General features: G+C 40.7%; 1 protein-coding gene across 1 annotated transcript in view; it reads right to left on the bottom strand.

The window, feature by feature from the left end:
- Positions 1–301, bottom strand: part of NPSR1 (neuropeptide S receptor 1) — a 128,206-nt gene extending 127,905 nt beyond the window's left edge. The window contains 1 exon segment of the mRNA XM_024750761.1: positions 110–301. Within this exon segment, the coding sequence (XP_024606529.1) occupies positions 110–301 (192 nt within the window).
- Between the last annotated feature and the right edge of the window lie 13,487 nt (positions 302–13,788).

Here is a 13,788-nt window from a genome sequence, read left to right as displayed (position 1 = left end):
TAAACTACACTAATTCACAATATTGGCTACACTCTTTTAACTCAGTCTAGCATTCTACTTTGTCTTATGACTTAAAATCAGTGTTCAGAGTGGAAGGCAGGAAACTCACCTTAAAGGAGTAGTAGAAGGAGCCCCGTTCCTCTCCTTCCACCACTGCAGTGAAAGTCACTGTTTCCGTGCAGAGGATGGGAGAATCCAGTGTCTGCCCAGTCCCGTTGGACTTGGGGCTGTCCTCCGTGAGGTGGGGCTGAGCCCAGCTGTCCCTGCGCCTGCAGCCGGGGACAGAGTCCTGCCCTCTCATGAAAGCGGGACAGCAGCTGCAGCTCTACACCTCCCCTGCCTCCCTAAGCTTCTGCTGGAGCTCAGCTGAGCAGAGACACGGAGCCCTGTGGAGCCCACCTCACTAGAGAGCCCTGCCTGCTTCCTGAAAGCACGTGCTGCTCAACACCCCACATTCCCACCCAGCACAGGGGGCCTGGTCCCCAGAACAGGCAGGAGCCCCTCACAGCGATCCACATGGTTCCCCGGACAGGCCTCCCTGCTCAGTTGTACTTTTCCTCACTTCCAAGACAGACCACCACACATCTGCTCCAGCTTCAACAACATAGGAATTTGGACTCAACAGACAGTCGATTCATTCAGGTCATGTTTGCATTTCTGAAATCAAATCATAATGATGCATTTGTTTCAGCTGAGGGTGCCTTCTGACTTAAAATCCTCACCCAGTCATTTACTTAGTAGCCTGTACGTTATTTCAGTAAATGTGGGCAAAGAGCACATTTGTATTTCACACCCGTGGTTCTATTCTAGGTTTTCAGAGGGCAGTGCTCAGAAAAGCCTGGGGTCTGTGTTTGTCAGTCAGCCACGACCCCTCGTGATGCGACTGGGATTGGTGCCTGGTAGATACTCTTATCACCTTGATGTTCTTTTATTTGATCTTCAAAACAACTCTGCGAGGTAAGCAGGGAACATATCTTTATGTTCTCATTTTACACTAGAAGAGACTGCTTCTCACCATGAAATGACTTGCTCAGATCCCACAGCTGGTGATGGAAATGAGATGATAACTCATTTCTTCAGAAATTCCTAGACAGAGGTGCTTTTACTGTAACATACACTGATTTGCATCAAATCTCAAGGGCCTATTGAGGCAAGAAGTTAACATGAGTAAGGGGAGCAGGCCAGGTGCAAAGCAAAAGGACTAAGCTGCTTGTATTACAACCAAGCATGATACCTGGTAACTTATACTGAAAATGTTCTGTGAGCCATATATGCACAGCCCCTGGTTAACGACACCTAGTATAAGAGGTAGTGATGGTCATAAAAGAATATAGCCCCCATGATATTTCCTGGGAAAGTTGTAGCATAATCCATCCCACCTAGAAAGAGTGCAGTGTGATAGAGATGAGAAGATATTAAGTCTATACTGAAGGGGTAGCAAATAGGAGGGAGCTGTTCAGAAAACAGGATGAGCTGTGAATTCTTAGGGAAAGGGTCAAAACAGGACGACAACCCAATAGCAAAATGAGCAGAGTATTCTGACTGGCAAACACGAAAAAAGTGCTTAACCATTAAATTAAAGAAAAACAACTTAAGACAGAATTTTTATTCATTGGCATAGTGAAAACTAGGGTCTGACTACCCCAAGTGTCGACAAAGATGAGAAGAAATGGGTGTACATTTTTACTTCTGGTGTGAGAGTTAGCTGATATGGTCACCTTGAAGAGCAATTTGTCAGTATCCAGTAAAGCTGAAATTATACGGTCTATAATTTCCATCTCTTTATCTGGGTTCCTTACAGGTATTTAATTTAGGGAAATTCACTGCACTACACACATAAAATGCATGCACGTTTTTTGTAGGTCTGTTTTACTTCAATAAAAATTTATAAAATGAAATCTGTGAGAAACTTCTGGGGAAGGACAGAAGTCAGTTAAGTCATAGTGTGGTCAGGAAGAAGAGAGAGGAAATGGTAGATGCCATGGACAGGGAATAGGTGGAGAGAGAACCTCGGGTTGTGCTGTTTTCTTTCCACTCATGGTCCAGTTGGATCAGTTTTTGACCTGTGGCTACCCAAGAGAGATGTTTATGTATGTGTACAGGAAACATGCACAAACATGCCTTTGCAGTATTGCTTGGAAACAAACCAGAAGTAACCTAAATATTTATGGTGACAAAATCAATTGAGAAGGTCGGAACCAGAAACTACTCACATACCCATCAACAGTAGACTGGATAAATAAATTTCTATGTAATCATATAATGAAATACTATACATCAATGAGAATGAATAATCTATAGCAAATGTAAAATTTCGCAGGGCTAAAGAATGGTATAAGGCCTTAAATTGAAAGGCTACAGCAAGTGTGAAACTGGAGCATAAAAGTCTAAACAAATAATAGTAAATTTAAGAATACTGAAGACAAGAAAATTCTAAAAATTTCTAAAGAGGAAAAGCAGAACTCTTACAAAGAAACAAACATCACATAGGTATCTGATTGTTAACAATAATATCAGATGCAAGTACCTAGAATTTTGTATCTAGAAAAGTTATAATTTATGTGTGAGTATAAATAATGATTTTTTTCTGACATTCGTGGCTCCAAAGTGATCTAGTTTGGAGGGTGATACGATTGGCAGATGATCTTGACATGAATACCAGACTATTTTCAAAAAGAAAGAAAAACAAATGTATAATTTGAGACATTTACTGACACCATTCTGCAGAGCAGCATATTTTACACATGATGATATGACTTTTATACATTTAAAAAACCCTCATCTTTTGCTATTTAAGGCAAGTATTGGGTTGACCAAAAAGTTTGTTTGGATTGTTCCGAAACACATGGAAAAACTGAACGAACTTTTTGGCCAACCCAATACCTTTTATTGGGTCAATAATTGGGAGGCCTCCTCAGTCCTAATATAAATTTACCACACAAAGAGTCCAAATAATGGACTATCACATTCGCCATATTCAGTAGCTGACACCTGGAAACCTGATTCTGGAAGTTCATTTGCAGGGGCTACAAAGCAAAAATGTGGGGATAGCAGATTCCAAGTCTGCATCTGTCTTCAGAAGCTTCTGTGGATATTGTAGTCAGAGCTAAAGAATGGAGCAGGGTCTCAGGTGACTGTGAATTTAGTTGGGATTTTCTTTCAAGGACCAGTGATACTCACGGTGTGACCTAAGGACTGGGATCATCTACATCGTTACCTGGAAGCTGGCTAGAAATGCAAATTCTGAGGCCCCACCCAATACCCACTGAATCAAAATCTCTAGGGGTGGGGCTAAGGAATTTGTATTTTAAAAAACCCTCCAGGTGATTCTGAAGCCTGCTACAGTTTGAGAAGCACTCTCCCAGAGAAGCATGCCAAAACTCATGGTGTCATGAGAAGGATGAACGGAATGATGTTGGGTGGAGGAGCATGAGTGGAATTGGTGAGGGATTGAAATGCATCCATTGGCGTTTAGGCATAAAATGAATGTGATTACCATTTTTTTTTTTTTTTTTTTTTTGCGGTATGCGGGCCTCACACTGTTGTGACCTCTCCCGTTGCGCAGCACAGGCTCCGGACGTGAAGACTCAGCGGCCGTGGCTCACGGGCCCAGCCGCTCCATGGCATGTGGGATCTTCCCGGACCGGGGCATGAACCCGCGTCCCCTGCATCGGCAGGTGGACTCTCAACCACTGCGCCACCAGGGAAGCCCATACCTTTTGATGTATTTCCAGAATCAATTCTGTTGTTCTCTAACATGATGCATATAAAAATGGTATTCACATGCCTAGAACATTCTCTCCTGTGTTTACTGAGATTTTGATGAATTGCCCCAAATCTGTAGGGAAGTAAACTGTGTCACAATATTATGATAGCTAATAACTGTTACAATTCATTTCCTTCAGGGATAGTGACTTTCTATAGCTTTGGGAATAGGCACCTCGTTTGGGGCAATTCCTCATCCTTAGTTGTAACATCATCCCTTGCTCTTTCACTCAATACTTACCAGTCAGGTCTCATGGCAGGAAAGAGCTTCCCTGAACCTCCAAGAGCTTGTTGCTTTGTGACCTCTTGGTAGCCTTTACTTTGCCCATCATATTGCTCATCTCAGTTTAATACTTTATTTAAATATCTCTGCTCTCTGATAGATGATAAGCTCCACAGCTGTTGGGTTGACTGCTTTATCTTTAACATCTAGCACGGTGCTTGGCACACGTATGATAAGCATTAAATAGATATTTGTTGAATGAATGAACCCATCAGAGTGCAAGTGTGTGAGTGTGGTGTTGTTACAAGGATAACCTTGAAAATTTTTAAATTTAACAAAAAAACGTAAATCATTGGAAAATGTCAGTACTTTGACTTTATTAATTAGCTATTACCCAAAAACAACAATACCCACAAACCCAGCATGTTGTGATGGTGCAGTAGAGAATCTTTGCCTTGAATATCCAACAGTGCTGGGGGCTGGCTCATGGCAGAGCCTGACAGGTACGCTCACAGTGACTCTACTCTGTTTTGAGAGGACTGGTCTCTGCCCAGTATATCACTAGAGGCAGTGCACCATTACCCACCATGCCACCTCCCTAATACAAGCCTTAGTAAATGGTTTGCTGACAGATTGCAATGAAGTGAACCTCAAACCTCTACATTCCCTGTAGAAACTTGGAGCCCCCTCAAAGCCCTGTATTTTACATGCTTACTGCTCACCAGGGTGGGGTTCTCAGTCCTGGTTGCACATTGGAATAACCTGGGGTTATTGGGTCGTCGTGTCTCCATTGTCATTTGTTTCTAGGTATTTTTTTTATTTCCTCTTTGATTTCTTCAATGATCACTTCGTTATTAAGTAGTGTATTGTTTAGTCTCCATGTGTTTGTATTTTTTTACAGATCTTTTCCTGTAATTGATATCTAGTCTCATAGCGTTGTGGTCGGAAAAGATACTTGAAACAATTGCAATTTTCTTAAATTTACCAAGGCTTGACTTGTGACCCAAGATATGATCTATCCTGGAGAATGATATTTCATTCTCAAGCACTTGAGAAAAATGTGTATTCTGTTGTTTTTGGATGGAATGTCCTATAAATATCAATTAAGTCCATCTTGTTTAATGTATCATTTAAAGCTTGTGTTTCCTTATTTATTTTCATTTTGGATGATCGGTCCATTGGTGAAAGTGGGGTGTTAAAGTCCCCTACTATGAATGTGTTACTGTCGATTTCCCCTTTTATGGCTGTTAGTATTTGCCTTATGTATTGAGGTGCTCCTATGTTGGGTGCATAAATATTTACAATTGTTATATCTTCTTCTTGGATCGATCCCTTGATCATTATGTAGTGTCCTTCTTTGTCTCTTCTAATAGTCTTTATTTTAAAGTCTATTTTGTCTGATATGAGAATTGCTACTCCAGCTTTCTTTTGGTTTCCATTTGCATGAAATATCTTTTTTCCATCCCCTTACTTTCAGTCTGTATGTGTCTCCAGGTCTGAAGTGGGTCTCTTGTAGACAGCGAATATATGGGTATTGTTTTTGTATCCATGCAGCCAATCTGTGTCTTTTGTTGGGAGCATTTAGTCCATTACATTTAAGGTAATTATCGATATGTATGTTCCTATTCCCATTTTCTTAATTGTTTTGGGTTCGCTACTATAGGTCATTTCCTTCTCTTGTGTTTCGTGTCTAGAGAAGTTCCTTTAGCATTTGTTGTAAAGCTGGTTTGGTGGTGCTGAACTCTCTCAGCTTTTGCTTGTCTGTAAAGGTTTTAATTTCTCCATCAAATCTGAATGAGATCCTTGCTGGGTAGGTAATCTTGGTTGCAGGTTTTTCTCCTTCATCACTTTCAATATGTCCTGCCACTCCCTTCTGGCTTGTAGAGTTTCTGCTGAGAGATCAGCTGTTAACCTTATGGGGATTCCCTTGGGTGTTATTTGTTGTTTTTCCCTTGCTGCTTTTAATATGTTTTCTTTGTATTTAATTTTTGACAGTTGGATAAATATGTGTCTTGCTGTATTTCTCCTTGGATCCTGTATGGGACTCTCTGTGCTTCCTGGACTTTAACTATTGCCTTAATTCAGTGGGTTGTGTAGGAAGAAAGAAAGGAGGGAGGGAGGGAGGAAGGAGGGAAGGAAGGAAAGAAAGAAGATAAAGTAAAATAAAATAAGATAAAATATAATAACGTTATTAAAATAAAAAAATAATTATTAAGAAAAAAAAGTAAAAAAACCAAAAAAAACGGATGGATAGAACCCTAGGACAAATAGTGGAAGCCAAGCTATACAGACAAAATCTCACACAGAAGCATATGCATACACACTCACAAAAAGAGGAAAAGGGGAAAAAATCATAAATCTTGCTCTTAAAGTCCACCTCCTCAATTTGGGATGATTCGTTTTCTATTCAGGTATTCCACAGATGCAGCGTACATCAAGTTGATTGTGGAGCTTTAATCCGCTGCACCTGAGGCTGCTGGAAGAGATTTCCCTTTCGCTTCTTTGTTCGCACAGCTGCCGGGGTTCAGCTTTGGATTTGGCCCCGCCTCTGCGTGTAGGTCGCCAGAGGGCGTCTGTTCTTTGCTCAGACAGGAAGGGGTTAAAGGAGACGCTGATTGGGGGCTCTGGCTCACTCACGCCGCGGGGGAGGGAAGGGCACGGAGGGCGGGGCGAGCCTGCAGCGGCAGAGGCCGACATGATGTTGCACCAGCCTGAGGCGCGCCGTGCGTTCTCCCGGGTGAGTTGTCCCTGGATCCCAGAACCCTGGCAGTGGCGGGCCGCACAGGCTCCCTGGAAGCGGGGTGTGGATAGTAACCTGTGCTCGCAGACAGGCTTCTTGGTGGAGGCAGCAGCCACCTTAGCGTCTCATGCCCGTCTCTGGGGGTCTGTGTTTTTAGCCGCGGTTCGCGCCTGTCTCTGGAGCTCCTTTAAGTGGCGCTCTTAATCCCCTCTCCTCGCGCACCAGGAAACAAAGAAAAAAAAGTCTTTTGTCTTTTCGGCAGGTCCAGACTTTTCTCCGGACTCCCTCCCGGCCAGCCGTGGTGCACAAACCCCCTGCAGGCTGTGTTCACGCCGCCAACCCCAGTCCTCTCCCTGCGCTCCGACCGAAGCCTGAGCCTCAGCTCCCAGCCCCGCCCGCCCCGGCGGGCGAGCAGACAAGCCTCTCAAGCTGGTGAGTGCCAGTCGGCCCTGATTATCTGTGCGGTAATCTCTGCGCTTTGCCTTCCGCACACCTGTTGCTGTGCTCTACTCCGCGGCTCCGAAGCTTTCCCCCTCCGCCACCCGCAGTCTCCGCCCGCGAAGGGGCTTCCTAGTGTGTGGAAACGTTTCCTCCTTCACGGCTCTCTCCCACTGGTGCAGGTCCCGTCCCTATCCTTTTGTCTCTGTTTATTTTTTTCTTTTGGTCTACCCAGGTAAGTGGGGGGTTTCTTGCCTTTTGGGAGGTCTGAGGTCTTATGCCAGCCTTCAGTAGGTGTTCTGTAGGAGTTGTTCCACGTGTAGATGTATTTCTGGTGTTTTCTGTGTGGAGGAAGGTGATCTCCGCGTCTTACTCTTCCGCCATCTTCCCGGAAGTCTCGGGCCTATTTTTTTAAGTGAGTTGTTTGTTTTCTTATTGTTAAATTACAAGAGTTCTTTGTATATTTTGGATAACAGTCCTTTATCTGATGTGGTTTTTGCAAATATTTTCTCCCAGTCTGTGACTTGTCTTTTCATTCTCTTGATAATGTGTTTTGCAGAGCAGAAGTTTTTAACTTTAATGAAGTCCAGATTATTCATAACTTTTTCCTGGATTATGCCTTTGGTATTTTATCTAAAAAGTTATCACCATACCTAACGTCATCTAGATTTTCTCCTATGTTATCTTCTAAGAGTTTTATAATTTTGTATTTTACATTAGGTCTATGATCCATTTTGAGTTAAGTTTTGTGAAGGGTGTAAGGTCTTTGCCTAGACTGATTATTTATTTATTTATTTATTTATTTGGCATGTGAATGTCTAATTGTTCCAGCAGCATTTGTTGAAAAGACTGTCATTGCTCCATTGTAGTGCCTTTGCTCCTTTGTCAAAGATCTTTTGACTACATTTATGTGGATCTATTTCTGGGTTCTCTATTCAGTTGCATTCATCTATTTGTCTATTTTTTTTTTTTTGCCAATACCATACCGTCTTGAATTTTGCAGCTTTATAGTAAGTCTTAAAGTCAGGAAAATCAGCCTTTCAACATTGTCCTTCTTCAATACTGTGCTGGCTATATTGGGTCATTTGCCTCTCCATATAAACTTTACAACCAGTTTGTTGATATCCACAAAATAACTTCTTGGATTTTTGTTTTGATTGCATTATACCTCTATAACCCAGGTCATGCTGGGAAGAACTGGGAAGAACTGACATCTTGACAATATTGTTTCTATCCATGAACATGAAATGTATCTCCATTTATTCAGTTCTTTTTTTATTTAATTCAACAGAGTTTGGTACTTTTTTCATTTATTATACCTTGTATATATTTTGTTAGATTTGTACCTAAGTAATTGGGGTGGGGGGGCTGATGCAAATGGTATTATATTTTAAATTTCAAATTCCACTTGTCATTGCTGGCATACAGGAAAGTAATTGACTTTCATATAGTAACCTTTTAACCTTTTATCATGCAACCTTGCTATAATTGCTTATTTGTTCCAGGAGGGTTTTTCTTTCTTTTTTTGGGTGGGGGGAGGTCTGTTCTTTCAGATTTTCTGTATACATAGGCAGTATATCATCTGTGAACAAAGACAGTTTTATTTCTTCCTTCCCAATCTATATACATTTTCTTGTCTTGTCTTGTCATATCATATTAGCTAGGAATTCCAGAAATATGTTGCAAAGAATTGTGAGAGAAGACATCCTTGCTTTGTTCCTGATCTCAGTCAGAAAGCTTTGAGTGTCTCACCACTTAGTATGATGTCAGCTACAGATTTTTTGTAGATATTATTTATCAAGTTGAGGAAGTTCCCCTCTGTCTTAGGCTGCTGAAGGTCTTTAATCATGAATGGGTGTTGGATTTTATCAAATGTCTTTTCTGCATCTATTGATATGATCGTGTGGTTTTTTTTGTTTGGTTTTTTTTTTTAGCATGTTGATGTAATGGATCACATTAATTGATTTTAGAATGTTGAACAAGCCTGGCATAGCTGGGATAAATCCCGTTTGGTTGTGGTGTGTTTAATTTTTAAGAAACTACCAAACTGTTTTCCAAGATGGATGTACCATTTTATATTCCCACCAGCAATGTATGAGGATTCTAGTTTCTCCACATTATGACCTCCACTTATTATTATATGTCTTTCTGACTATTGCCATCTAGTTGGTATAAACTGTTATCTTATGTGGTTTGGATTTGCATTTCCCTAATAGCTAACTGTAGTGAGCCCTTTTCACGTTCTTATCAGTCATTTGGATACCTTCGATGGTGCAATGTCTATTCAAGTCTTTTGCCCATACAAAAAATTGGGTTATTTGTCTTCTTATTGAGTTGAAAGACTTATTCATGTATTATGGTTTCTATATGTGTTGTTGTTGTTTATTGCTTTATCATCTTAGAAAGGGATGTAGTCTATACAGCCTTTCTATTTCCATATACTAATGTGGTAGATGCTTTCTTCCTGAAAAGAGCAGATTTATATTAACATTGTGTCATTTAGACTGAGGACTGCAAGGAGAGGGCAGGAATCCAGACAATCAGATCTCTGGGACTTCCTGCATATTTTCTCATATTTTAAACTACTTAATCTGATACCAAATTATAAGAGTATCTTAATAGAAAAAGTAACCTTAGAGTTACAGATTTTTCTCTTAAGTCAGGATGAATCAGCCTCATTTGTGAGAATTTGTGTTAGAATTCAACCTTGGATAGAATTTCAACCTTGGATAGAATCACATGGGGAGCCTTACACATAACCGTTTTCCTGTGATTCGCCTCCAGATTTTGTCATAACAGCCTGGGGTACAGGTTGGGCAATGGGGAGTTTAAAAAGTTCTGCAGGTGATTCTAATGTGCAGTCAAAGTTGAGAAGTACTGAGTTAAACAAAGCGGTTAGGCCTGAAGGTTTTCTGTCTGTTGACAATAAATGACCCACCCCTGCACATTTAGTTGGCAAGTAAATTGGTTAGCCTGTGTGCATGGCCACATAACTTTCAGATTGGCAGTGTGTATGTGGGTATGGGGTTTTCACTCAAGTCAGAGGAAGAAGGCACTACAATTAAGAAACTGTCTGAGAAAAGCTGAAAAAGGATACTCACTTTGCCTTCAGCTGAACCTCTCCTCAAAATTTTCCTACATGCCACAGGTAGAGAGGCAGGAAATGTTGCCATCCTACCTACTTTCTGCACTTTACTTACTTTCCATAACACTGTATCAGTGATTCTCAAACATTAATTGGAATCACTTGGAGAGTTAATGAAGAATAGAGAGACTCAGACACACTAAGTAGGTAAAGGCCTGGGCCTCTGTATTTTAACTATTTATCAGATGATTCTGATACATATCAAAATTTGAGAATCACTGCACTAAGATATTTTCTTGAGAACTTTAATTAGTAAGAGCCTTAAAAAAAGGAGATTTGTGGGCTGTTTTGATGCATATTCTGCTGTGGTTCAAACTTCGATTATACTTAGTAGAAATTTCTTGAGCTCTTATCGTCCTACTTTACTTGACTTTTGTCTTTAGAATGCATTCTATTGGGTTGGCCAAAAAGTATTTCAAACACTAAGCACAGTCAAAAGCATAACAATATGGAACAACACTTTGTAAATACCTAAGACTTTAATCACATAGTTTATTCTTGCCTAAAAGTCTGGAGATGTTCTGATTGTGTATTGTTGTGTCACAAACCACTGCAAAACTTAGTGGCCCAAATCAACAACCACTTTATTGGGCTTACAGGTTCTGGGAATCAGGAATTTGGACAGGTCATAGCAGGAATGGTTTGTCATTACTCTGTGATGTCTGGGGCCTCCCTAGGAGAACTTGAAAACTTTGCGTAATTTAAATGACAGAATGTTGGAATATTTTTGAGAACTTTATACTCATGTGTTTGGCACTCTAGCTGGGATGTCTCTATGCTGAGCTCAGTTGGGACTGTTGACCAGAGAGCCTACACAGAGTCATTTCATATGGCTTCCTCAGAGCCTGGCAACCCCAGGATAATTGAACATCTTGCATGGCGGCTCAGGGATCCCAAAGTGAGCATGAAGTTACAGCGAAATGGCCTTTTATGACCTAACCTTTGAAATTACATAGCATCACCGCTATCATATCGCCCTCTACTGCTTAAAGCAGTAACAAATCCAATTTGATTCAGAATGAACATAGACCTCCTCTCTTTATGAAATGCTTTACACTTTAAAACCCCACAAGAGGAGAAGCAGTCTGTCAGGGATAACCTGGATTGACTGAACTTAAGTGTAGGATTCTCTTGTTTAACAAGTAACCCATCTTACTGTAAACAACACTAAAGTTTCATGTATGTTATTCGATTCCAACTTATACAGTATTATTAGCATTCTTCAGTTTTTTTTTTACGTTTTGTGGTTTCTTTCTCAAATTCTTTTTTTCTCCAATTTTAGTGAGATGTAATTGACATACAGCCCTATATGGGTTTAAGGTGTACAGCATAATGAATTTTTTTGGCCACGCAGCATGGCATGTGGGATCTTAATTCCCCGACTAGGGATCAAACCTGTGCCCCCCACAGTGGATGTGCCAGAGTCTTAACCACTGGACCACCAGGGAAGCCCCTTCCCTTCCTCTTTAGTGAAATGAAACTAGGGACCCCTAGGCTTTGAGGTACCTTGCTCAGAAGTAAATGACACAAGCTGTTCTTCTCATCCACTTTCTCTGTAAGACAAAAATGATTATGTGGAGGTTTCAATGGGATTTCCTTGAGGCTTCCCAAAACTTCTTCCCAGATGCCCCACCCCTTTGCATTTTCACTACCTTTTTCTTTCCTGATAACCGAATAGGGCCCTTTAAAAAATAAAAAAATTAGGGGAGAAGGGAAAAGGGGGCTATGTCTTATTTCCTTAAATAAATTTCCTTAAATAAATATTATAAATTTTGTAGAAGTCAGGAATGTGGCTTCTTCTCTTTGTATCTCCCAAATAACCTAGGTGTCTCCCCGGCCCAGACCCTGAATTAGAATTAATAGACTGTATCATGTTGTCATGTTTACCTCCTCTATTCCACCTGCTATTTATATCTGTTCAATGATCAAAGTCTGCCAGTGCTCCCCTGTGATGCTTTTTGGAAACTATCTATTTCTCTCCATCTCTACCATGCTAATCTTACTTCAGGCCACCATCATCTCCCACCTGAATTACTGAAACAGTCTGATACAGCCTCCTTGCTTCTAAGTCTTGGTTTTGAGTTTGATATCTTTCATCTTAGTCCTGTATCACCCTGTTTTATCTCTGCCATGTGTTACAGAGCCTGGACTATCCCCTTTTCTATTCTCTGGCCTTGTGGATGAGATTGGCACACGTTTGATACAGAGTGAACATTTGTTGAATGAGTATCAGTGGAGCCATCTCTAGCTATTTAAGTGGATTACAGGTGTGTGCCTGAGAGTTTAATGTTTAATGGTCCTTTTATTATCTACAGTGGCTACTGGGTACAGCTAATGCTGAAATTAATTAGATTGACTAAAGGATGAAGTCACCACAGTTGTTAAACCTTAGCATAAACACATTGTGCTTAAACTCAGAACAAGGTAAAATTTAGAGCACGAAATAACAAAAGAAGGGAGAAAAAGAAACTGATATCTGTTATATTTCTTTTATGAGTCAGTGGAATTGAGCGCTTTTACTTCTTTTAATCTTCAGAAAAACATGCTGAGATAGATTTTAGCCTTCACACTTCACAAATGAGGAAATTGAGGAAAGAGTAATACACAGAGGAGGTTATGGAACAGGGATTTGACCCAGGTAGTCTGATTCCACATCCATGACCATTCTGATATTCTGCAGTGGCCTAGGTGGTTGCTCTAAACTCTCTTGTGGTATCTGACTTGGGTCTGTAAGTTGAACTTTCTCTTTCTAGGTTCTTTAGAATGCTGAATGGCATAAAACATCATTCACAGTGAACTAAGAAGCCTGTGTGTCAACAATGAAATGTCACTCACAACAGGCAGGTCTCCCCAAGAAGCTGGTATCAGAGACAGACCCAGTTGAGTGATGCTTCCTGTGAACAAGGTCCATTCTCGAGTGTGGAAGTGCTCTGTGGTGAGAGGTGGAAAGGCTGATCAAGCCATCTTCATCTGGTGGGCGTGTGCCTCCTCTTTGCAGTTGTGAAATAAAATTCATGCTTAAAACTTCTTAGCTTGTAGGATTTCTGCACCTCGGGATCCTCAACTTGGGTCTTCTCCCCTGGGTCAGATGGAAACACAAGTCAATAGTCCTCTGGCTTAGACAAATCAGAGTCAGACATCATGGCAATGGGGCTGCTGCTGGTGAATCTTTGGGAAAATCGCTGTTATCTCAGATAGATGATTCCTAACATATTGTATTCCAGGGATGTCAAATTGTCTGCTAAAAGTTTAAAATTTATAATACCAACTCAGATGGGAAAAATGAAACTTTATTACAGAAATCAACTTAGTTCATGAAATACCATTTCTGTTCTATAGTAGAAAAAAAAGCATCATTTTTCCAGTCTTTTAATTTTCAGGTAACTCATTTAAAACTCAATCTCTGAATTGTTCTCTTTCTACTTTTTCTTCCCATGTCTCTGATGTCATCACTTTTTGCATCTGCTATGAGCTCAT

This window comes from Neophocaena asiaeorientalis, unplaced genomic scaffold (assembly GCF_003031525.2).
Source record: "Neophocaena asiaeorientalis asiaeorientalis breed wild unplaced genomic scaffold, Neophocaena_asiaeorientalis_V1.1 scaffold164, whole genome shotgun sequence".
NCBI classification, from domain to species: domain Eukaryota; kingdom Metazoa; phylum Chordata; class Mammalia; order Artiodactyla; family Phocoenidae; genus Neophocaena; species Neophocaena asiaeorientalis.
Note: the sequence above shows the minus strand (reverse complement) of the source record. Positions and strands in the feature narration are given on the sequence as shown.